We start from the raw sequence: 25435 nt of genomic DNA, 5'->3' as shown, positions 1-25435 counted from the left end.
ACACACAAAGAAGTCCACAGATGAGACATCACCTTACCACAGAATGCTAGGGGTTGGATGGGACCTCCAGAGATCCCTGAGTACAAGACACCTGCCAAAGCAGGATCACCTAGGGCAGGGCACACAGAAACACATTCAGGCAGGTTTTGAAAGCCTCCAGAGGAGACTCCACAACCTCTCTGGGCAGCCTGCTCCAGGGCTCCAGCACCCTCACACCAAACAAGTTTCTCCTCATGTTGAGGTGGAACTTGCTGGCTTCCAGTTTACCCCTGTGGTTCCTTGTCCCATCACTGGGCACCACCAAGAAGAGCCTGGCACCTTCATCCTGGCACCCTCCCCTCAGGTCTTTATAGACATGGATAAGGTCCCCTCTGAGCCTCCTCCTCTTCGGCCTAAACAGCCCTGGGTCTCTCAGTCTTTCTTCATAGCAGAGCTGTTCAAGTCCCTTCATCATCCTCATAGCCTCTGTTGGACTGTCCCTCTTGAACTGGGGAGCCCCAGGCTGGACACAGTATTCCAAATGTGGTCTCACCAGGGAAGTGGAGAGAGACAGAGGAGAATATCCCTAGATCTCCTGACCACATCCTTCCTGATGCACCCAGGATGCTGTTGGCTCTCTTGGCAAATGAGAAATGTGAAACATCTTCTCAGTGGTAAAACACATCTTAGGAGAAGAGGTTCAAGCTAAGAGTCAAAGTGAGCAAGAGAAGCCAACTGCAGGTCAAGCACAGGGAAAAGGAGCAGCCTCTCATCAGCCAACCTTTCTACCCTGCCACGATGTAAACTGATCACGGCCAAGGGGAAAAGAAGGAGAAACTGAATAATCTTCAAGTAATCCACTTCAAAAATGCAAGGCAGTTCCATTCCAGGGGATGTGGCCTTTGCTGACTGCATCTCTCTAGCTCCAACAACAGAAACTTGAGTGTTCTCAAAGTTTCAGCCTCCTAGGAAGCACCAAAAACTAATCCTAGAGAGCTTTTCCCTCTGAAACAGGAGCGTTGCAGGAGCAATTCTTGCCCTTCTTGTTCCCAGAAGGCTTCAGCAAGTCAAAGATGTGAGCAGTGATCACCTGCAGCTCTCTATGCCTTGCTGCTAGTGAAGATCCAAGCCCAGTTTCACTGCAGTTAGGGTGCTATTCAGATCTAGTTTACCACCCACCACGAAGTTCTGCCCTGTCTGTCAGACTCTAGTGCTCCATGTGAACATTCCCTCCTCTCACAAACATTCCAGGACCAGGTTTGAGTGCAACATAAACAAGGATTTTGGTTAGCCTGGTGAAGGTGCAAGATGGGATTGGTACATAAGAGTTCAACTAAGGGCAGCCTGAAACACCAAACTGTGTCCATGGGAGAGGCTGGCAGTGAACACACCCCATGCTCCTACTCTGTTTCACAGGGTAATCACCGAATGGTTTGGGTTCAAAAGGACCTTCAAGATCAGCTAGTTCCAACTGTCCTGCCATGGGCAAGGACACCTTCCATGAAACCAGGCTGCTCAAGACCTCATCCAGCCTGGCTTTGAACACCTCCAGGGAAGACTTCACAACCTCCCTGGGCAGCCTGTTCCAGTGTGCCTCACCCTCAGTGGAAAGAATTTCCTCCTAATCTCCAGTCTCAATCTGCCCTCCTCAAGCTTCAATCCATTGTCTGCTGTCCTCTAACTCCAAGCCCTTGTAAAATGTCCCACCCCAACTCTCCTGCAGCCCCTTCAGGTCCTGAAAGGCTGCTCTAAGGTACCCCTGGAGCTGAACAATCAACACTTGCCAACTGAGCTTGCTTTGAAGACTCACAGAGAGGAGGGTCATCATTCACTGTGTGAAGAAAGGAGCCAAAGAGGGGCAATAGTGGGGGCTGAACCATCCTAAGAGTAAGAGTGCTCAGGTGTGTGGGGAAGAGTTTCAAGACAGGAAAGCTACTTGCAGAGACCAGCAGTTCACAACCACATAAATTATGGAGCATGTCTGAGGACAGACTGCTGAAAGCATGACCTTAAATTATGGCAGGGGAGCTGGAACTAGAAGATCTTTAGGATCCCTTCCAACTCAAACCATTCTATGAATCTCTCTATGAAAATATAAACCCCTGGCAGGGCAGAGAGGAGGAGAATCAGTGTCAAATTTAAGTATTTACCTCACACTAAATTACTACAGACAAAAGCTGACTACTCAAATGTCTCTCTGCTCCAAGTGGGAGAAACAGCTTGGCTGCCATGGCCTCAGCACAGCAAAGCTCTGAACACTGCAGCAAGACACTCACTTGTTCCTAGGTAGGTCCACTTGTAGCTAAAGACCTTTGCAAGGATTTGGTCTATATTCTAAGGCTCCACTTTTGCTCCAGCCACAAATGTTTGATTTTACTCTATTCAACTGCCAGCCCTAAACCCAGCTCCTTTCATTCTTGCAGCAGTCAGCTTTGCAAGTACTTCCAGCAAGCAAGAGTACAATCAGCTGAGCTACCACACATCTTCCCTTGCATCTTGCCTGCTTCTTGAGTATTTCTGCCAATTGTAGGTGGTATCAGAGAAGCAAACTGTTAGCAGCACCTACCTGAGCACATCTTCCTAATTCAGCCTTGCCCAAGTACTGAAATATCTTCAGTGCCAGTTCATAAGGCAGCTGGACATCAAAGAAGGGAATCTCATTTATTTCATTCTGAAACAGAAAGACAAAACAGAGAATCACTGTTATTTGGTAGGCTTCTCTGAGGCACAGACAGATAGCAGGCAAGGCTGCCACAGGATGAAGGAAGAATTGGTATCCTCAATGCAACAAAAGAGGCAGAATTCTGCCTCTCCTTCCCATAACAGCACAACATCAGACAGCCCAAGCTGGCATGAAGGGACCCAAGCTACCCTTTGTTCTCTCCAAGACACATCAGGTAAAGGACATCAGAAGGCTACACTGAGCTAAGAAGCAAACTGAGGAGGAATGTAGGGCTCAGCTATAGCCAGGTGACAGAGAGAGGCAAGACACACATCCAACTACCTGAAAGGAGGCTGTAGTAAGGTGGGTGTTGGACTCTGCTCCCACGGAACAAGCAATGGGATGAGAGGAAATGGCCTCAAGTTGCTCCAGGGGAGGTTTAGTTTGGATATCAGGAAAAATTTCTTTGCTCCAAGAGTGGTAAGAGATTAGAACAGGCTGCCCAGGACGATGGTGGAGTCACCATCCCTGGAGGTGCTCAAGAGACAATGTGGACGTGGCACTCAGGGACGTGGTTTAATGGCCATGGTGGTGCTGGGTGGATGGTTGGACTTCATGGTCTTAGAGGTCTTTTCCAACCTTACTGATTCTAAAATGTAAGTGGAAATGTTTGTTTGAGGTTTCAGTGTCTAAAAGAGCAAAGTAATAAGCACTTTGGAGACACAGGCTCACTAAGAATCCTGCTTGCAAGGTTTCAAACACAGGTGATGGAAAAGGAAGAACCAGTCTGATCTCCAGCTGGATGGAGCTGCTGCTGCAGCGTGGGTCTCTCTTTCAGCAGTAACACACAAACACATCTTGGATATAAAATGTGCTGACAGCTGCTGCTTCAGCTGATGAAGTATCTCCAAAAAAAGAAAGGTTAAGTCCATAGAATCCATCACTTCAATCTCACAGCTAATGCAGCACATGGAAAAAAAAGGAAGGAAAAGCATGTCTCTGTGTAATGATTACATCTCCTGCCTGCAGTTCTCACCCCAGGATTATCCCTCTCCCTCATTTCTGGCTGGACAGTCCAACTCTTTACACCATGCAACAGAGAAAGAGCAAAATTAGCCCATTCTGACCAGTTCTGTGTCGCCCATTTTGCTCTTTGGTGTTTTATTCCCTTGTTTCTGTGCCCCTCAGGCACTCCCAAACACCTGATCACTCTCCCTCCATCCATCCCTCCCTCCATCCATCCCTCCCTCCCTCCCTCCCTCCATCCATCCCTCCCCACAAACAGAATCAGCTGTTCAGTTAAAGCATCTTTCCATGATTTGCTGTCAGGAGGTGGGCAGCTCACAAATCAGGACCATTCACTGCCTCTTAGCACTTCTCCAGCCTTTGTTTCTTTGCACTTCCACTGCTCCTTGCTCATTTAAGCCTGGGCCCTTTGCAGCACCAATGAAGAAACCACATGAGGGCTGTTTAAAGTAGAGCTACAGGAGAAAGCCATAGCATAATGTGGTTGTGTGGAAGTTCTCCATGCAAAAGGTATTCTGCACTAGGTAAGTGTTTGGGCAGCACAGATATGGGCAAGGTTCCCATTAGGTCTCTTTAGCAAAACAGCTAAATCCAGTTTATAAACATTGGAGCCTTGCACTCACTCTAATGTTACTAAACCCAGGACCTGCAGCCAACCCTCCTGCTCCCCTCCCTCCTTGTCCACAATTTCCCTGCACAAACAGCTCCTTTTCCTTCCCCTCTGCCTGAGGACCACTGGCTCCACTCCCTGCTGTGGATTTGCATGGAGATTGTTTGCTTTCCTGTGATTTATATTACATCTATTTCCAAAGGGGACACCAAAGAAAAACAGAAAAGGAACTCTGAGAGCACATCTCCAGGGCCACATGCAGACAGAGCCCAAGCTGGCCAGATGTGCAGCAGCTCAGATCCAGGAGCCACACAACCATTTTGGAGCAAAGAGCTGCCCAAACAAATAAGATGAGCCATTGGGCAAGGCTTATTAGCTCCAGGCTTATGAGCTCAGGCACAAAGAGACTGCTTCCAAATTGGAGTTGAGTCACATCCAGCCAGCAGAACCTGGACTGCCTACATGCACCCAAAGGTATCATCAGAAGGACAGACTGCCTACAAAACACAACAGTTGAGACTGAGAGCTCTCTCATGGAAAAGTGAGGGGGGGGAAGGATAAAACCCAACCCCCTGCCATACAGAGTATTGAATCAGCCTCTAAGAGTGTTTAAACCAACAGTGAGCCTGTGACAAAGCACAAGCACCAGCTCACACTAATTCCATTCTGATGCACTGTTAAAATTAGAGCCAGCTCAAGGTCTTCCCTTCCTACCCCCCAAAAACTGACCCAGCTTGGTTTGAGCACAGTGCTCACTGCTGCACACGAAGCTGGGGAGTGAAGTCAGCACCAGGCTGTCTAAAAGTCTGCTGGAAGGAATCCAAAACTCAAACACTGCCATCCCCTCTGAGACAGATTTGGGCTCCTGTGTGCTAATGGAGCACTAATTCTGTAAATGGATTAATTTGTGCCTTGCAGATAGAAATTTAATCTCCTCCTTTTTAATTTATTTATTTTTAAGCAAAGAGTAATTAGTCACAGTCAGGTTAGTGAGGGGCAAGAAAACGGGTTTCCCCCCTAGTTTTCCTCCACTGTAAATAAAAATCTCTGCTGCATTTAGAGGATTTACCCAAACAGCTTTTATCTGGTTCAGAGCTGTATTTAAGGGTATTTCCAAACCAACTCCTTTATTTAAAGAAGGAGCACCGGGTTTGTCATTGCGCTGCTGTGACACCCTCAATGACCGCACCGCCACCCACCAGCCTCAACAGGCAAGAAAATGTTTCTTAAGAGGGAAAAAAAAGAACTAGTGCCGCGAGCAGGAGTGCATTCCGGAGGATTAAAGCCGAAATATTGGGATGCTGAGGTTAGGAAGAAGCTCACAGGAACCCCAACCTCAGCGCCCCCCTTTCTCGCCCCATCCCAGAGCCGAAGCACAGACTCCTTCTCTCCGTTCGTGTTCAGGCGGCCCCAACGCGGCCCCAGCTGACCCTCCGCCGCCCCGGCCGGCGCCAGCCCCTTCGCTCTTCGGCCCGGCCTTTGCCCCGCGGCGCAGCGCCAGGCCTGCCCCAGCCCAACGAGCGCGACCCCGGGCCCGCGCAGCCCTACCAGGTCCCGGATGAGCTGCCCCAGTAGATCGTCGCTGCCGTCGCCGCCTCCATCCCCCGCGGGCTCCTCGGCGGGGCGGGCAGGCGACGGGCTGCGGTGGGCCGGGGCGGGCCGGGAGCCGCCGTCCAGCAGGCCGCGGGCCAGCGCCAGGTAGCCCGGCTCGGCCGGCTCCGAGCTGCTGCTGCTGCCGGGCTTCGCCTCGGGCTCCGCCACCGCCTCCCGCCGCCGCCGCTTCGCGCCCCCCGCCAGCTCCTCCCGCCAGCGGCGACGGAACAGATCCAGCTCCGCCGAGACCTCGGCCATGGCGGCGGGGCCGGGCCCGGCCCAGCCTCCCTCCGGCCCGGCCCGGAAACCGCCCCCCGCGCCCTCGCGTTCCGCCGCGCGAAGGTTCCTACTGCCGCCGGGGCGCCACCGGAGGGGCTGCCGGCAGCCATCTTGGCGGCCCGGGGCAGGTGCGAGAGCCGGCGCGGCCCGGGCGCCCTCGTCGGGCACACGACGGGCGGCAGGGCGGGCGAGGGGCCCGGGCGAGCGTGGCCTGGCCTCGGAAAGCTGGTGGTGGCCGCGTGAAGGTAGAGTCCTCTGTGGACGCCTTGGGCCTGGGCTCCGCTGGGGAGAAGCTGCGCCCAGAGAGGACGAGAGGCCGCCGCAGGGGATGCTGCCGCGGAGGAGGCGCAGAGGTGCACTGCTCTGCCACCCGGTGACGGCCCCGCTGGGACCATCAATTCCGCGCATTGTGTTGGCCAAGTTAGCCTGAGGGCAGGGGAGGTCCAACCCCGCGGCCCCTGTAACGCCTCCTGGGGAAGCTGTGCTGCGCTGCTCAGCCCACCCTGCTCCGCAGCCGCTGCAGCCCAAGAGCTGCCACTTTCACCGTGCTTTGGTGAGGAGTCAACATTCTGTCCACGCTTCCAGGAGCAACCCAGCTTGTTGCTGAGAGGCCGTGTTTCAAACGATGGATAAACCCAGCTGCTGAGACACAGCCACGGAGCTGCTTCTGCTTCATCCCAGTCCAGCAGCCCAGAGGAGTGGGAAGGCTGCAGGGACACAAGTCTTCAGCACAACTCCTGTGGAGCATTTGAGGTAATAAAGCAGGTAAGTGAGACCTGGCCACAGGAGTCATAGAATCATTAAGGTTGGAAAAGACCTCTGAGATCATCAGATCCAACCATCAGCCAACACCCCTGTGGCCACTAAACCACGTCTCCAAAGTCACACAGCTGTCCTTGATGGGCACTGGTGGGCATGCGAAAATGCTTGGCCCTTGCTCTCAGCAGTGCTGTGTGCCAGTGCACCTCCACCCTCACAGCCCCCTCTGGCTGCTGTCGTTCAGCATCCTCGGCAGCCACTCGCTGCTGTTTCTCCTTCACAGTGTTGCTGCCCATGCAGTGTAGAAAACTCAGCTTAGTGAACACAAGCATTTTGGATTCCAGGAAACAAACTGAACTACCTCATTTTTGAGGAGGAAATCTTGTAGGTAGAAACCCCCCAAGTTGTCTTCCCTATAAAACAGTCATTTGGACTTGGAGGAGGATCTCCATGGGAGGCGTTTGCTGACTCTGGTGAGCCCTGCAAACACAGGAGCTGCAGAGCCAGAGCTGCCTCTAGCAGGACATGAGGCTGCTCCACGGAGGATAGGTGGGTTGGGAGGAAGGTGAGCCCCAGGAGGGTCTCCACAGACCCCTTTGCAACACCAAGGTGATCTGCCAGGGCGGGGGCAGCAGCCTTCCTGCCAGGCAGAAGGGAAACAGGACAGTCTAGGGTGATTCTTGCCATGCAGGAAGCTGCAGGGAGCCCCTGCTGCTGTCCTCAGGGCTGATGTGGGATGGGGTGTCCTGCCTGAGGGTGTCTCAGCCCTGCTGGGATTCTGCATCCCCCCCAGGTCAGTGCCTGCAGGCAGGTTCTGGGGAGGCTGTGCACCCTTTGGCCACCTGAAATGTGATCAGAATTGGTAATGCTCTGGGTGATGAAATCCTCCCTGGCTCTGTGTAATCCCCTCACTGCCCCCCTGCATTTCCACACTGTCCCTTCAATCTCTACACTGCCACCTGCATCCCTGCACTGTCACCTGCATCTCCACACTGTCCCTCCATTCCTACACTGGCCCATCAAACTCCTACACCACTCCTAGGTACCAAATGCCTCACCACACAAACCCTGCTCCTCTTTATTCCCCCTTTTTACACTCTTCCCTCATGCAGCACTGTCCCCTCCGTACCCCCACCTCCTGCCATCCCCACACTGTCCCCTCCAGTCCCCACACAATCCCCCCATCCCCATACTGTGCTCCCATCCCACAGTGCTCAATTCTCACAGTCCCCTCCACTCCCCACACAGTTCCCCCTATCCCACAGTCTCCTCACCGTCCCACTGTCCCCATCTGCACACTGCCCCTCAAATCCCACAGTCTCTTGTCCTCATGCTGTCCTTCCACCCCACAGTCCTCCCATCTGCTCACACTGTGCCCTCCCTTCTGGTCCCCCATCCCCACACTGTCCCCTGCACTCCATGTCCCCCATCCCCACACTGTCCCCTCCATTCCCCCATCCCACACACTGTCCCCTGCACTCCACGTCCCCCATCCCCACACTGTCCCCTCCGTTCCCTCATCCCCACACACTGTCCCTTCCACTCCACGTCCCCCATCCCCACACACTGTCCCTTCCACTCCACATCCCCCATCCCCACACTGTCCCCTCCATTCCCCCGTTCCCACACACTGTCCCCTGCACTCCACGTCCCCCATCCCCACACTGTCCCCTCCATTCCCTCATCCCCATACAGCGTCCTCTCCACTCCACATCCCCCATCCCCACACACTGTCCCCTGCACTCCACGTCCCCCATCCCCACTGTCCCCTCTGTTCCCTCATCCCCATACAGTGTCCTCTCCACTCCACATCCCCCATCCCCACACACTGTTCCCTGCACTCCACGTCCCCCATCCCCACACTGTCCCCTCTGTTCCCTCATCCCCATACAGCGTCCTCTCCACTCCACGTCCCCCATCCCCACCCTGTCCCCTCCATTCCCCCGTTCCCACACACTGTCCCTTCCACTCCACGTCCCTCATCCCCACGCCCTGTCCCCCTCCCCTCGCTCCCCCGCCCGCTGCCCGCTGTCCCCGTCGCCCCCTCCCGCTCCCCGCGGCCGAGCACCGCCCCGCGGGGGATGATGTAACCCCCCGGTCCCCCGCCCGCCCGCTCTCCCGCCCGCGCTCCCGCCCGCACACGCCGCGGCAGTCGGCGGCGAGCGGCGGCGCAGCCATGTGCCCCTGCGCGCTGCACGGCGGCCCCCCCGCGCCCTGCCCCTGCAGCCCCGGCCGCGCCGCGCGGCCCTCGGCCGCCGCCCGCCTGCTCGCCGCCCGCCTGCGCCGCCTGGGCGATGAACTGGAGCAGCGGGCGGCGCGGCGCAAGGCGCGGGGCCGCGGCCCCTCGGCCGGCCGGCGCCTGGCCGCCGTGGTGTGCCTGCTGTGCGCCCTCACGCCCGCGGCCGCGCTGGCCTGGCTGATCCGCAGGAGGAGCCTCTAGGCGAGAGGGGCGATGGCCGGAGCGGGGAGCAGGCGGGACGCGCAACAGGTCGGCACCGCGCCGGGGAGCGGGCGGCGGCGGGGGGGCGGCTGGGCGGCCGGCGGGGCTCGGGGCGGCGCGGCCCGGCGTGCTGGGACCCGCAGCGGAGCGACGGGGTCCGTCCCGGGGACGCGGGTCGGTGGAGTCCTAGTCCGGCGAGGGTGGCCCGGCCCGGCCCGGCGGAGCGCGCTGTCCGCGGTACCAGCTGACGGCGACCGGGACGCTGCTCGGAGCCCTGGGCTGCCGGCACCGGTGCTGCCAAATTGCACCTCCTTCGCCTTCGCCTCCTCTCTCTCCTGTTCCCTCTCCCTTTCCCAGGACTCCCCAAACACCCTCTTTCCCCATCCGCAGACTTTGACGGCTCCCAGCCCTGTGCCTCCTCTGCGCTCGGGTCATCCATGGGCAGCTCCTGCTCCATGCCTGACTAGTACCCTGTGGCCCCTGCGAACAAGTGTCAGTGGTCTCTGCGCAGGATGCCTCAGGGAGAGTGGTGCAGGTTCTGTGTCACCCCAGCACCTAGCCCGGGGAGGTAGAGGATGCTTGCTCCCCCTACCCATGCCTGCCAAGCCTCCAGCCCTCTTGAGAGTGGAGGAACTTTTGCTCGTGCCCTGTGTGGGATATCCCCTTAGGACCTTCCAGCAGGGCAGCCTGGAGTTTTGGCTGGCTGTGTCTGGCTCTGTGTTTTGGATATTGCCTTGCCCGGTGCTGGAGACTTTCCCCAAGGGTGGTCCCAAGCCATCAGCCAGAGAAAAGTGTGCCAAGCCCAGTTACTGCTGGTTTCTAGAACCTCCAGTGTGCTCCAGAGCCTCTGAGCAAGCCAGCAGGAGGGAAATGGGACCTAACTTGCAACCTGTTGTTATCCTGTGACCCTTGCTGTCGTCCTGGTGACCCCTCCCGGGCTGGTGGGGACGGCTCGGAACTCAGCCCTGGGAGCATGCAGGGATACTCAGCATGTGTGGGGTCACCTCAGGGATTCAGGATGCTTTGAAGTGCTCTTTGGGATAGGGATTTGTCCCCTCAAACATGAGGGGTGAGGGCTGCTATTTGGGGTGCATTATGTCTGTGAATGTTTGCCAGTGTGTATCTTATGTTCAGGAGAGACCTTGAACGTTCAGTGTGCTTCATACCCACCAGACCAGGCAGGATTTAGACAAGAGCTTAAAATCAGTTGAAAACTGCCACCAGTTGTGGGCTGACCATGCACAGTTTTAGCTTAACTGGGCTGTTTACATCTCCTGGAGCAGAGCTGGGCTGAGAGGAATCAGGGCTCACGTTGCAAGGTGTCTCACATGCTTCCTAGGTGCATGCAATACCATTAGGTGCGTAGCTGTGGTGTGAAGAAGAAGTACAGTTATCAAGAGAGTTTACAAAGAAGGTTTTCCAGCAGGTCTGTGTGTCAGCACGGGGTGGGGGGTGTAAATGTGTGTGTATGAGGGGGCATTATTATGGTCTGGCTGAGCCACAACTGCTGCTCTCTCAGGAGGTTCAGCTGCTTACCTTTGAAAGCCTGCTTTGGAAACAAACCCGACCAAAACTCGCTCTTTGGTCAGCCAAAGCCTCAGCTCTACAAAAAATCATCACCTCAGGGGCTCTGGGATGGTGTCTGCAGGGTTGTGCCCAGCAGAGCTGTGGAGAGGCAGTCAGTGGTGTGGAGCAGTGGTTAGAGGTGTGGGGCTGTGGCCAGGGGCAGAGCTCAGGCATCTTCTTTCCCTTCCCATCAGTTTGTGGCAAGTTTGAGTCCGGTGTTTCAAAGCAGAGCCACCTGTCTGACTTGCTTCTCACTCTGAGCTCAAAAAGAGCCAAAATTCAAGGGGGGACTGCAGTGACCTCCCGTATCTAGGGTCCCAACTGTCCTTTTCCTTCTCCCTGCCCAGTGTGGGACCTTCATCCCGTGTAGAGCAGGTGGCAGGTGAGGGAGGTCAGTGTCCCCACGGATCCATGCCCACACTCAGCCCAGGCGTCCTGCTCATCCTGTTGGAGTTTTTAGTTTGGTGAAGGTTTGCACTATTAGGCAGATAGGAATTTTCCCCCAAACTCCTCTTGCTGATGGCTCTGGAGCCCTCACCTCCATCTGGCTTTCTGCACTTCAGGCCCAACAATAACCCATTACCTACAAATTGCTTTGATAAAGAGACTCTGGGAAAGCAAAGCTCTACCCTCGATACGGCGAGCTGAGCTCCTTCAGCAGGCACAGTCCTTCCTTACAGCTTCAAAGGCTGCTGCAGGCAGGATGTGCTCAGCTGCCTCCAAATGCTCTGAGGCTTCATGGACACAAATGTAAGTGTCTGAAGAGAAGGTCCTTGTGTGTGATCTGAAGCAGTTTCAGGGATAAAGAGGCCAGGTACAGGAGACTAAGAAGCTAGGACAGTCTCCTGGTTACCTCTGTGTGCAGCACCCTGACCTGTCCAACTCCTGGCAAGCTTCTGAGGCAGAAGTGACCAAGTGCAGTTGGAAATACAATTCCACCCCAGAAGAATTAAATCAATTACCTGCACCTCAGTTTCTGGCTTGGTTTTGCCATCGAGAACCTTTTCTTTGCCTGATTATGTGTGGTGTCTCAGAGCTGGTTGGACTTAAAGCTGTGTAAAGCAGCAGTGGCTGAGTGAGGCAGTGGAGTATTTCTGAACAGAGCAGGTGGTGTTCTGCCTTCCTCAGAGACACTTTGCAGTGACAATAACATTGTCCTGCAACTGGGCAGGAGGGCCAGGTGCTGGACACTTAGAGGATTTCATGGCTCATGAGAGGGGAGTAACTTTCATGCTTAATAAATGCTCTGCAGAGCCAACCTTCGCTTTGTGCTCTGGTGGCTGCAGAATGAATAGAGAGGTTAGAGGACAAGGCCAGCTTCAGCTTGGCTTAGCACTGCAGTTCCTCTCCTGCCCTTTCAAGTAGTAGCAGCGTTTTGCATGGACTGCTGTGAGTGTCCAGGCTGGTTTTGAGGAGGCAGGTTGGTAGCTGTTCTGTTTCTGAGGAGGCAGGTTGGTAGCTGTTCCCTCAGGCCCTTGTGGCTTCACACAACAATGTAGCACAGGGAATAACAGTATCACAGTATCACAGTATCACTTAGGTTGGAAAGGACCTCGAGGATCATCGAGTCCAACCTGACACCGCAGACCCCATGACTAGACCATGGCACCAAGTGCCACGTCCAATCTCCCCTTGAACGCCTCCAGGGTCGATGACTCAACCACCTCCCTGGGCAACCCGTTCCAATGACGAATGACTCGCTCGGTGAAGAACTTCCTCCTCACCTCGAGTCTGAACCTCCCCTGGCGCAGCTTGAGACTGTGTCCCCTTGTTCTGGTGCTGGTTGCCTGGGAGAAGAGGCCAACTCCCTCCTGGCTACAACCACCCTTCAGGTAGTTGTAGAGGGCAATAAGGTCACCCCTGAGCCTCCTCTTCTCCAGGCTAAACAATCCCAGCTCCCTCAGCCTCTCCTCATAGGGCTTGTGTTCAAGGCCTCTCACCAGCCTTGTTGCCCTTCTCTGGACACGCTCAAGTGTCTCAATGTCCTTCTTAAACTGAGGAGCCCAGAACTGGACACAGTACTCAAGGTGCGGCCTAACCAGAGCAGAGTACAGGGGCACTATGACCTCCCTGCTCCTGCTGGCCACACTATTCCTAATGCAGGCCAGGATGCTATTGGCCCTCCTGGCCACCTGAGCACACTGCTGGCTCATATTCAGGTGGCTGTCGATCAGCACACCCAGGTCCCTCTCTGTTTGGGAGCTCTCCAGCCACTCCGACCCCAGCCTATAGCTCTGCATGGGATTGCCATAGCCAAAGTGCAGCACTCGGCACTTGGACTTGTTGAAAGCCATCCCATTGGACTCTGCCCATCTTTCCAGTCGGTCGAGGTCCCTCTGCAGAGCCTTTCTACCCTCTAATTGACTAACATCTGCCCCTAACTTTGTGTCATCTGCAAACTTGCTGATGACTGACTCTACCCCTTCATCCAGATCATCAACGAATATGTTGAAGAGGACAGGGCCCAGCACTGATCCCTGGGGGACACCACTGGTAACTGGCCTCCAGCTGGATGCGGCACCGTTCACGACCACTCTCTGGGCCCGGCCCTCCAGCCAGTTCCTAACCCAGCACAGAGTGTAGTGGTCCAATCCACAGGCTGACAGCTTAGCCAGCAGTTTGCTGTGGGGGACGGTGTCAAAGGCCTTGCTGAAGTCTAGGTAGACCACATCCACAGGCCTCCCCACATCCACCAGGCGGGTCACCTGATCATAGAAAGAGATCAGGTTGGAGAGGCAGGATCTGCCCTTCCTGAATCCATGTTGGCTGGACCTGAGCCCTTGGCCATCCTTCAGGTGCGCAGTTATTGCTGCCAGGATAATCTGCTCCATCACTTTCCCTGGCACTGAGGTCAGGCTGACTGGCCTGTAGTTTCCAGGTTCCTCCATCCGACCCTTCTTGTGGATGGGGACCACGTTGGCCAGTTTCCAGTCATCTGGGACCTCACCAGTGAGCCAGGACTGGAGGAAAATGATGGAGAGTGGCCTAGCTAGCACATCCGCCAGCTCTCTCAGCACCCTAGGATGGATCCCATCTGGTCCCATGGACTTGTGGATATCCAAGTGTGTGTACAACCCTGTGTACCAGGGAACTTCTGCTCTCACATCTCTAGGTGATGGCAGTGAGAGCAGGACTGGGGCTGCTGCACGTGACTGGCTTGTATCTGTGGCCCACGCTTGGGATTTGGGGATGAGTGCTTTGCAAATGGCAGTGTTCTAATGTATCATCTGACATCACCTTGAAATGCCCAGCCAGGGCATGAAGTATAGTTGTCAGGTGCCAGTTTGGCATGCAGTGTCACTTGTATCTCACTCTTAGTTCAGAAGTGGCAGTGCATTAAAATCAAACCCTGCTTGTCCCTGCCAGCTTCACCAGCCTGGTTCTGTGCCCACCGTGTTGCTGGTGATTCCCCCCACTGTTTGCTGCGGGGTTCATGCAGAGCCACTCTGTCCAAAGTCTCAGTGCAGTTAATTATCTGTATTAAAACTGTGCTGATAAGAGTTCTGGAGGTGTCACACTGAGCTGTGCAGGAGTGCAGAGCAAATGAAGGACCAGAGGCAGTGCAGCTAGCACAGGACTCGGCCGAGTGGCTCAACACTGAGCTGGGGTTTTGCAGGAGGACAGCAGTCAGCTTGTCCCACCCTGTGGGACACAGAGGCCAGCACTGTTGTTTATCCTCCTGGGTAACTAGGGCAGAAGAAAGCTGCTCTTCCTAGTGGCTAGCATCCTGCTCAAGACTGCCCAAGATCCCTGCCATCCTTACCCCAGCTTCACAGTTAAGTTGCACACAGAGATCCTTCCAGCACTGGCTGTGGTGATAAACAGGCAGCAGAGCTCTTTGAAACAAAGACTCCTGAGATGCCTGTTTCTGCAGGTGGGGGGATGGCCAGGCCAGCCACTGCTGGGAGCAAAGGTCAGAGCCCCAACTTAGTTGTTTACTCTGCCTGGATTCCTTCATCTTCCTGTGCTGAGATCTCCTTCCTGGACACACCATTCTTCCCAGTCCTTCCCTGGTAGTTCTCCTCTTACCTCTTGAACCTCCTCCTAATTGTTTTTCGGTCTTCCAAGTTGCCCTTGGGTCTCCCACAGAGCTGCTAATGAAGTGTGAGTGTACATGGATGCAGGCTGCTGGGGAATTTGACAGGGCTCCTGCCCAGCCCTTGTTTTCTCATTAACCTGCTGCTGCATCAGGAAGGAAGTGGAAGTGCCTTGTTTTGTCCCTGCTTCCAGCCCTCCCTCAGCAATCCAAGCCCTTGAACACTTTTTGTTGTGCTTGGGATATATCAATAACTGTTATTTTGTTTATTAGCAGAGGAGCACGTGCCAGCTGACTTGCCTGTGTAATCCATTTAAACCCAGAAGTGACAGGCTGATGGGTTAGCTGTGAGCAGAGCTCCTTTTGCCAACTGCTTTAGGGCATGTGAGCTCAGCTTCTCCTCTGGCTTTGTGCAGGTGGCACCAAGCGTGGCTCTGCAGCCTGCCTCTGAGTAAAGATTAGTCAAAGAAATGCTGAGATGAGATTTGGGACCCCCTGCCTGAGCCATTTCATGCCTGTCCCGCTGGGGATCCCAGAGGAGAGCAGCTTGCTTTCTGTAGGTAGGCACCAGCTCTGCAGGCTGTGCCAGAAACCTGTAGGATGAGGGCTGGGGAGTTCAGAGCAGTTGAGAAGCTGTGGTGCCCATGTCTTACAAATAGCAAGGGGACATCTGGGGGCTGGCTGAGATGGTTTGGTGTCTCACAAATTAAGAGGAACTTTCTGAGCAAACTCTGCACCTCCTGAAGTGCCCAGGAAGAGAGGGATACATCACCAAAGGGAATGCTGGTTCCCATGACAGTTTCCTTCATCCCTTCATGTTTTCAGGAGACGTAGCATTTGTCATCTAAGAACTCAGCTAGAATTCCTGGGGTGGTTTTTCTCATCAGTAAATGAAAAATGTTGTTGGTTGTGGACAATTCCCTGCTCCCATCTCCCCCCTAAAATAAAGTTTCAACATGCTAAGGATAAGCTGTAAAACAAAGAGGTTTTCAGCAGCTCTGCAGAGGGGATGTGCTGGCACTCTGTCCAGTTCACTCTCCACCCCACTCTTACAGATGGGCTGCAGTTTGGCTTTCCTCAGCCTTTTTCAGACCCAGAGTACCAAATTTTGGTCTATCTGCTGAGTGCCTATTGTGGGAAATTTGGAGTAACTCCACTGAAGTCAATTGGGTTGCCCTGGATTTACAGTGCTGTAAATGAGATCAGAATTTGGCTCCAACTATATTCCATTAATGACTCAGATACTGGCAGCGCAGCCAACGTGCACCCAGAAAGGGCTTTAACACAGCCCAGGATATTCAGAGTTGTTTTATTGGAAGGTGGGCTGAAGGCCAGCATTCTGGGCTTCTCTTTTCTTCTTTCCATGAAATTCACCTTTCTGCAGAAGGCCAGCCCCAGGCTGAGGCAAAACTTAAAGAGCCATTTGAGCTCCTCCAATAGGGCTTGTGAGATGCATAAACACTGCGCTGAGCTCTTTGCCTGCCCTGGGGCAGATTTATCGCTCCCAGTTCAAGATGTTGGAGGATTTATCAACTTTTACAGGGTTTTATAGATTTTTCTATATGTTAAGTGACACAGAGGGACAGTCTGTAAAACATAATGGCACCAAGGATGATCGGTGGCCGGCCGTGGATGGCACAGCCGGACAAGGGTTCATAGCTGGCAACTGGAAGTGCTGCTGCAGGAGAACTCATAAATAAGGATTAAATGGGTTTGCTTTGGAGGAAATCCTTTAATCAACTCCTGAAGTCTTTATTCCAGCCTAACTTGAGTAAATACCTCACTTTGTTAGTGTAAGAAACCACTTCAGTGGCTCTGCCTCCGTGTCACCAGGCCAGCTCCTCAGCTGTGCCTTCCTTCACACTCCAGCAGTGCCATGGGGTTCATTTTGAGGACCTTCCTACAAGGATATCCTGTGTGATAGGTGCAGGTGCCCAGAAGCTCCTCCTTGAGATGTTTCACAGGTGTAGAGCATGCCCTGGTGCTGTCTGTGCTCAGCAGCGGCCTGGTGCTGAGCATGCAGTCGTGTGAGTGCAGGCTGAGGTCCTGGGCGGGCTGCATGGCAGCATGGGGCTCACAGAGGGCTGTCTCCTGGGCATGGAGGCCAGGAGGCCAAATGGGGACAGGGGTTCAGCCTCTGGGCTAGTCATTGCCAGCTGTTTCTCAATGGTCTGTGCTCTGTTGGCTGTTGCTGTGTAGCCAGTATTGTCGTGTTCATGCCTTCTCAAGCACCAAACACCTTTCCTGGTTACCTCCTGCCCAAGAAGCTAAGCAGCTCTGCAAAACAGACCTCCAGTGCTTCCTGGGAGCTGGTGTGTGTGTGAGAGTGTTCAGGCACATCCAGGAGCCATAGAAACTGTGTGAGTAGCTGGTAGCCTTGATCACAGCCAGACAAATGAAAACGTGCTTCCAGTCTAGATGATTCATTCTGGCTTGGGGCCTTGGAGCTATTTTCACTGTTGCGTCAGATCGCTCCAAACTGGAGAGCAAGGCAGCGAAGAGCGGGAGGCAGGGGTGGGAATGGCCGCAGCCCGTGCGCAGCGGCAGCTGGAGCAGCTGGGAGGAACCGGGGTGAGGTCAGGTTCAACCTCAGGAGGCTGATGCAGAGATGCAGTAGGTTACTGAGAGCCTGTTGCAGCACACAGTGAAGGTTTTGGTGCACTTCAGAGGCAGTGACCCTGGCTCATGGTAACCTGCAGGCTGGCATGAGCAGGGTGGCACTGCAGAAGGAAGGGCAACGGTCTGGGGCTTGCATTGGAGTAACCATGCTCAGAGTCTGCCCCAGAGCTGCTGGCCAGCCCTAGTTCACACTCGGACTTCAGAGCCTGTGCAGTTGCACAATCAGCAGCTCTCCCCCTCCTTCCTCCCAGCTGGGTGATATCACCTCCTCCAGAAGCCAGCAGAGATGTCTCCACGGAGGTTTTTCTAAGCTCACTCCTCGTCACAGCCTCTGCACAGTAGACAACTCGCTCTGAAAGGCAGGATGCTGCTATCGAGAAACCTAGGGATGAAGGTGGGGAATGGGAATTTCATCCCAGCTGCCCCTTGGGCACCTCTCCTGCTAATTTGCACTTAGATAGGTGCCTTTCTCTGAGCACTTTATTAATTAAGGCTTGCAGCCCACCTATGAGGCAGAGAAGTTATTACTGCCCTCATTTTACAGCAGCAACTGAAAGAAGCACTTCGCTCAAGGCCACAAATCTAATCAGTGGCAGAAGCAGGAGTGAGTGAGTGCCTCCAAGTCTCCTGTGGTACTCCATGCACCCCCTTGCCTACCTGTACCCAAATTAATGGCTTCCCTAAAAGTCAACATTTCTGTTCAGGTGGTGTAAACGGAGAGAGAGCAGGGGAAAGAGCGAGAGCCCTGGCGAAGCGAGGGCTCCCCAGCAGCACTGCGGCAGCGCAGGGCTGGAGGTGTCAGCTCCTGTGCAGCCTCCCCATAAATTACCTCCCTCCTCTGCTGGCTGCATTCAGCAGGAGGCTTCAAGCATAAATTCCAAAAGAAGCTTTTATTGTAACCAATGCATCAATATAATTAAACCCAAACACAATTCTTTTGCTTCCTTAGGCTGGAGGAAAACCCTGTGCCCTTGGAGAAAATTGTTTCCCCTTTTCCTCCAGGGAATCCAGAGCCTGAGCAGCAGCTGTGGAGAGTGGAGATAAAGAAAGAAGTGGAAGATGTTGGAAGTGCTTTGGGCAACGTGAAGAAGGATTTGCACGGCAGGAGCTGTTGAAGGGCCCAGCAGCAAACCAGAGACACATACATGCTTATATATAGAAGAATGTAAACCCTCCTGTATGCATACGTTAAACGTGCATGCCTTGTCGAGAACGTGAGCCGCGTTCCTTGTAGATGATGGTGGTCTGAGCAGGCCTGCTCCTGCAGTCTGAGTCAAAAGAGTAGTGATGTCCTTGCTGTAACGCTGGCCTTGGCTCCGCTGCACCTTGGGTACGGCCACAGCAACGCTGCTGCCGGGGCAGCAGGACGGAGACGCACATCCCGAGCCGGCAGAGGCGCTGCCGGGCGGGCAGGGCCTGGCCGCGGCGGCGGGGGCCGGGTGCTGGGCAGCTCGGACGACACTTTGTGTGTGTATATAGTAACTATGGCACCGGGGGACGGAAGCTTTCCCTACGACTTCAGGTTTCTCTGGTGCTCCATTTAATATTTGTCTGGGGCTAAAGTGCCTCGCTGTGGTGCTATACAGGTTCCCCCAAGAGGATGTTCTGAAACGTGGGGCAAGGAGAAATCTATTTTGGTTATTAATATTTATACACAAGATACAAGAAGGAATTCTTGCTGAGAAGGTGCTATTCTTTTCTCTCTTCCTTTCTTTCAGTCTGCATTAGGTAAGGTGAGACAACCTAGCCCAGAGCTTGACAAAACTCAGCTCTGTTTCTTTTGATTGTTTGGAGCTTGGGAAGCAGCTTTCCTTGGGATGGCAAAGACACTCCAGCTCTTGTCACTGCAGCATCTGCCTCAAGAGTCTGTGAGTGCAGGACCTCCTCTGGCTCCAGGGCTGGCTGTTCTCACAGATTGCATTGGGTTGGAAGGGACCCTCAAAGGTCATCTTCGTCCAACCGCCCTGCAGTCAGCAGGGACACCTCCAGCCAGAGCGGGTTGGACGGTGAGCAGAACACTCAAACCCTGTCAGCCATGGAGGAGGACTGTATCTAGACCAATCCATAGACAAAGGGATAACAAGACAACTTGTCCTTAGAAGTCCAAGGGCTCTTTTCAGTCTGGTACTGAGCACTTTTTCTTTCAGCCAGCGCTACCTGGCAGCTGGAGGGAGCTTCCCAGCCGCTGTTCCACAGTCAGCGTTAGGCACAGGCTTTTAGAAACATTTTTCCAAGCTTCAGATATTTGCACCAGAAAATTGCCCCTCTCATGGCCAGAGGGGTTTGCTCAAGGAATGTTAAGGACCCAATTTCCAAAGGAAGTTTGGCTGCTTGCTTTTTAACCATGTGCCCTAACCCTGGCCCAGCCACGTGGGCACTGTGTCCCTGTCACACCTTGCAGCTCTCTCTCCTGCAGGAGGAATGTTTCTAAGCAGCCTCAAAGCTGAATCCTGCCTTTATCAAATATTCACTGCTGTGTTTGGGGGCCCTGCACACATAACCATGGATATTATTGATCCAAGTCAACTCACAAACAGCAGAAAGAGCAGCTTGTTCCTAATGAATAACCTTGCCCTGCGTGATGTTCTGTGCAGTGTGGGGAGGGATCATTAGCTCAGTGTAGTTTATCTGTTGATGGGGTTGGAATGGTCTGAGAGCCACAGGGACCAATAAAACATTTTCCTACAATTTTTTGGCCCCAGTGCTCAGTGATTCTCAGCATCCTGCCCTCCTTCCCAGCTCAGTCTCCTGCTGAAATAAGTAATGCTTCTGGTCAAAGGAGGAGCCTCAGCTGATTTCAGCAAGTGCTGGATTGGGCATAGTCTTAAAAGTACAGCTCAGGTGGGGAAGTGAAATTGTGTGGCACGAGTCAAATGTGATGAGAAAGGAGCTGATCAGGAGGAGGGGAGGTGTCACTTTGCTGTAGAGGACAGGCAGCCTTAGGTCTTCACTCATCTACACAGAGGCAGCCTTGTGACAGCCCCCCCCAGGGTGGGAGCTGGCTCACATTTCTCAGTGCAGGAGTGAGGGGTCTCCTACACGTTCCTCCCCTTCAACAGTTCTTAGCTCCCAGTTCTGAATGTTCAGTGAACTTCTCACCTGGCACAGGCATGATCCCATTTTCCCTGGTACCTTCTGAGTGCAGAGTTTGCAGGGTGCTGCCTTGCAGCACTTTTGCCAGAGGCAATTCCCCTGCAAGATGACAGCACAGCAGAGGGAAAGTTCTGTCCTTCCCAAAGTGTCCCTCCCTGCCCTGGGAAAGCCCCTTGAGTCAGCCATCACCTCAGTCCTACCCTGTGGACAGGCTTTCCTGTCCCTCCCCCACCCCAGAGCTCCCAGGGAACAGGTTCCCCTGGCTCCTCCCAACACACCAAACACCTGAGGAGACAACAAAAACCCAACCACCAAACCTGTGGTGCTGCCCAAGTGTAAACTCCAGCAGGTTCAGTACTCCAAATCCTGCTTTAACCCTGATGTGCTTCACTTTTGTAGTTCTAAATTGGCTGTTCAGTGGGAACTGAGGGTCAGGGTTTGGAGAGTTTTCATCTCTGGTGGCTGGGCCAAGCCAGCTTTGCCAGGGCAGAAGCTTCCCAGCACTTCCTAGCCAGCAGTCCCTGTACAGAAATGGAATTCCTTCCTGGAGGGTATCTGTTGTCCAAGCCTTACATTTGCTGGTACGATTGCTATTCCTGAACGCCTCCCTTTTTTGACAAGGGCTGTTTTTATCCTTTTCACAAGCTCTGATCTAGCCCTGGTCGGTGTTTGTGTTGGCCAAGCCAGCACGCTGTGGACTCCCCTAGTGCTCCTGGAGCTGCACTGCAGCAGCTGGCTGCGGCGGTGGTGGTAGGGGGGGGCTGTGCCGCGCTAATGGGTAGGAAAGCGGCGCAGTTCCTCTCTCGCACTCCCCTTGTGTTTTTGCAGCAGCCAAGAAGTCATTGATTGTGATTAGCCTCGGTGAAGGCTGGGGAGTGCTCCCTACAGGGGGAGAAAAACGCAGCCCTCGTCTTGGGTTTCAGCAGACGGTGCGTGTGCGAGCCAGAGGAGGAGGCTATGAGCTCATAGTCTGTGCAGGGCGCTGCATAATGTGGCTGCGAGGAAAGTCTTGATGAATTTTTAAAGCAGCACTCCACCAAGACAGCTCCCATCACACGCTGCAGCCTCATACTGAACGTGAAAAAAGCAGCAGGGTGGCAACCACTAACCAGCTTCTCTCCCCCCCAGCCTGACAAAAGGAGTCCTTTGGCCAAGTTCATAGACTCATAGAACAGGTTGGGTTGGAAAGGACCTGAAAGATCATCCAGTTCCACCCCCCTGCCACGGGCAGGGACACCTCCCACCAGAACAGGTTGCTCAAGGCCTCATCCCACCTGGCCTTGAACACCTGAAGCTGATCCTAGGATGGCACTGCTGTCTGCTTGCAGGCAGCTGGCTTACAGCCAGGACAGAATGTGGCCCTTTAATTCCAGGTTATTTCCTTCTGTCTCTTGGAATTATTTTCAGTAGGGGACAAAAAAAATGGAGTGGGACCAAGCCTCCCATCACACACTTTGACATGCCCAGGAGAGGCATCACTTAGTAAAAACATCCAGCAAATCACCCAAATCAATGAGTTGTCAGTGCTGAGGAAGGAGAAACCCATCACACTTGGGCTTTAGAGCATGTGGGCATGCAGAGATGACCTTCATTTAGCTAAGGCCACTCCTGAAGTAACTGACTTAAACCAGAGGCCCTGCTTAGCTCAGTTTAAGCTGATTGGTGACTTTGCTCTCTTTCTGTATCATGCTAAACTCACCAGGGCCCCAGGTGCAGTGCAGAAGCAGCAGCAGTGCTGGCCAGTGGCACTGGTTACAAACTGGTGCAGCTTCTGTGCCCACACACCCCTTGGAACTGGGTGGTTGAGTTCTGCCCTCACTGTAGTCTTCATGGGCTGAGCAGCCAGAGTTAAATCTCACCTAGGGAGGAGAATGGGGAAGGAAAGCTCCAGTGCTGTGTCCACAGTGGCTCATGGGGAAGGCAGATAGTGCATCTGCCTCATACTTAAGTAGTTTCCCTACAAATGGGCTCAGAACATCTGCCCATGCTCTTGACAGAAGGCTGAGATACAGCTGACAAACTTCCTGTGGGGCCAAATTCAGTCCTGGAACCACCTTTGTTGTCCATGTCAGGCCCTGCTGGCTGCCTTCTGTCTCCACAAGAGCTGAATGGTATCTGCACAGCTTTTCTTAGGGCAAGCTCCAGAATCAGCCCCATTCATAGAACCACAAAATGGTTTGAGTTGGAAGGGACTTTAATGATCATCCAGTTCCAACCCCCACTGCCACGGGCAGGGGCACCTCCCACTAGCCCAGATTGCTCAGGGCCTCATCTAGCCTGGGCTTGAACACCACCAGGGAAGGGGCATCCACAACTTCAGTGGGCAACCTGTTCCAGCAAAACAGTTTGCAAGGCCCTGCTGGCTGTGTGCTGAGCTAAACCTGCTCAGCTCTCCAGCAGAGAGTTAGGAGACACTGGCCATGTAAATGCAAAATCCCAGGGAGGCCTAAAGGATGGGATTTGATCTTCCTTGGGAAACAGCAGTCTGTCAGCTAGTCTGAATGGAGGAGAGGAATCAGACACTCACAGAATTTAGTGGTTGGAAAAGGCCTCTGAGATCACCCAGTCCAACTGCTGACCTGACACCCTCAGGGCCATTAAAGCATGTCCTGAGGAGCGTGCTGCTGCTGCCTTGCTCTTCTCAAGCAAGCTCTTTGCAGCTGTGCTCAGCACACAGGTCAGTGTCCCTGTCTCCTCTGCAAGCCCTCTGCAGCCAGGCAGGCAGCTGTGCTCAGCACACAGGTCAGTGTCCCTGTCTCCTCTGCAAGCCCTTTGCAGCCAGGCAGGCAGCTGTGCTCAGCACACAGGTCAGTGTCCTTGCCTCCTCTGCAAGCCCTTTGCAGCCAGGCAGGCAGCTGTGCTCAGCACACAGGTCAGTGTCCCTGCCTCCTCTGCAAGCCCTCTGCAGCCAGGCAGGCAGCTGTGCTCAGCACACAGGTCAGTGTCCCTGCCTCCTGTGCTCCTTGCCTGGCTTGGGCCACGCACCGTCTGCACCACGGGCACCTCCATCAGCACACCCTGCAAGGCTTCCCACCACCAGCAGTAGTGGGAGGAAGCCAACTGTTCCAGTCAGAGCTACAGACTCTCTGTTCCCCACCTGCCACAGAAATGTAGGAGTACAAGACACCCAGCAGGTGAATGTTTTTTCTGACTAGTTATTTGTATGCCAGAGTGACTTTTGCCCAGCAGAGCTCTCCCCTGGTCACTCTGCAGGGACACTTCAGTACTTGAACCCCAGGGTTTTAATATTCACAGAAGGTGGCTTTGGAGTGTGACAAATACTCACTGAGAGCATCTGGGAACTGAGCTGCCCTTGCTAGTTACCTCCACTCTTAGTTACAGATGGCACCTAAGCAGAGAGCAAAGCGGCTGCAGTGGGTTTGGCTTCGTGGCTGTTCACAGCACAACCTCTCCAATCAATCTGAGGGCCACAATTTATCATGAGAACAAATCTTCCCCTCACCTCAGGACATGTCCAAATTCTCCCCTCTGCTCCCCTCCCAGGGGCACTGCTGGCAGCACACAGCTGAGCTGCAGGGAGTCCTCTTTCCCTCGCCCCTCCCTGAGTTGGTTCTGTTTGGATGTAAGCTGGTGCGGAGTCACTGTGCAAGTTTCCACCCTCACCAAAGCGAGAGCAGAGCAGATGCTCACTGCTGCCAGGAGGTCATGGAGCTCCTGCTTCTGGTTGGATGTGGCTTCTCTCTTTTGTAAAAGGAAATTTCATATGCTGAGACTCTTTGTACATATTTATAATGACTTTAATAAAAAAAATAAAAAGCCAAGGACAAGAACTGTTCCATGGCAGAAGAAAGGCTCTGGCTTTGTTTCGTCTCTGCAACTGGAAAGAGAACTGCTGTCCTCAGCACCAGCCCTTCAGTCATGGAAAGCAGAAGTGTCTCAGGAGCTGGCCCTAGAACTGAAGTTTTCCCCTGTGCTTTTACAGTATCACAGTATCACTTAGGTTGGAAAGGACCTCGAGGATCACTGAGTCCAACCTATCAACACAGACCCCATGCCTAGACCATGGCACCAAGTGCCACGTCCAATCTCCCCTTGAACGCCTCCAGGGTCGATGACTCAACCACCTCCCTGGGCAACCCGTTCCAATGACGAATGACTCGCTCGGTGAAGAACTTCCTCCTCACCTCGAGTCTAAACCTCCCCTGGTGCAGCTTGAGACTGTGTCCTCTTGTTCTGGTGCTGGTTGCCTGGGAGAAGAGGCCAACCCCTTCCTGGCTACAACCTCCCTTCAGGTAGTTGTAGAGGGCAATGAGGTCACCCCTGAGCCTCCTCTTCTCCAGGCTAAACAACCCCAGCTCCCTCAGCCTCTCCCCATAGGGCTTGTGTTCAAGGCCTCTCCCCAGCCTTGTTGCCCTTCTCTGGACACGTTCAAGTGTTTCAATGTCCTTCTTAAACTGAGGGGCCCAGAACTGGACACAGGACTCAAGGTGTGGCCTAACCAAAGCAGAGTACAGGGGCACTGTGACCTCCCTGCTCCTGCTGGCCACACTATTCCTAATGCAGGCCAGGATGCCATTGGCCCTCTTGGCCACCTGGGCACACTGCTGGCTCATATTCAGGTGGCTGTCGATCAGCACACCCAGGTCCCTCTCTGTTTGGGAGCTCTCAGCCACTCCGACCCCAGCCTATAGCTCTGCATGGGATTGCCGTAGCCAAAGTGCAGCACTCGGCACTTGGACTTGTTGAAAGCCATCCCATTGGACTCTGCCCATCTGTCCAGTCGGTCGAGGTCCCTCTGCAGAGCCTTTCTAC

The 25435-nt window shown here is 54.0% G+C and overlaps 2 protein-coding genes and 1 long non-coding RNA gene across 3 annotated transcripts in view; 2 read left to right on the top strand and 1 right to left on the bottom strand.

Moving 5' to 3' along the window:
- FBXW8 (F-box and WD repeat domain containing 8) overlaps positions 1–6572 on the bottom strand; it is a 68298-nt gene extending 61726 nt beyond the window's left edge. Inside the window, exons 1-2 of the mRNA XM_068161798.1 lie at positions 5826–6572; positions 2546–2650 (exon numbers count right to left, since the gene is read on the bottom strand). Coding sequence (XP_068017899.1) covers positions 2546–2650; positions 5826–6557 — 837 coding nt within the window. The 5' untranslated portion in view covers positions 6558–6572. The remainder of the gene's footprint in view (positions 1–2545; positions 2651–5825) is intronic.
- Positions 6344–24467, top strand: LOC137452960 (uncharacterized). Its single transcript, XR_010990214.1, has 3 exons — positions 6344–6394; positions 6735–6914; positions 18519–24467. It is a non-coding gene; the product is annotated as an uncharacterized lncRNA (long non-coding RNA).
- Positions 9085–9348, top strand: HRK (harakiri, BCL2 interacting protein). Its single transcript, XM_068161963.1, has one exon. It carries the CDS (start codon positions 9085–9087, stop codon positions 9346–9348), a length of 264 nt encoding a protein of 87 aa, XP_068018064.1.
- Positions 24468–25435: the final 968 nt, after the last annotated feature.

Source organism: Melanerpes formicivorus, unplaced genomic scaffold (assembly GCF_026170545.1).
Source record: "Melanerpes formicivorus ecotype bairdi unplaced genomic scaffold, bMelFor1.0.p_v2 SCAF_60, whole genome shotgun sequence".
Lineage (NCBI taxonomy): Eukaryota > Metazoa > Chordata > Aves > Piciformes > Picidae > Melanerpes > Melanerpes formicivorus.
The sequence above is the reverse complement of the archived record's forward strand: the minus strand, read 5'-3'. Positions and strand labels throughout refer to the sequence as shown.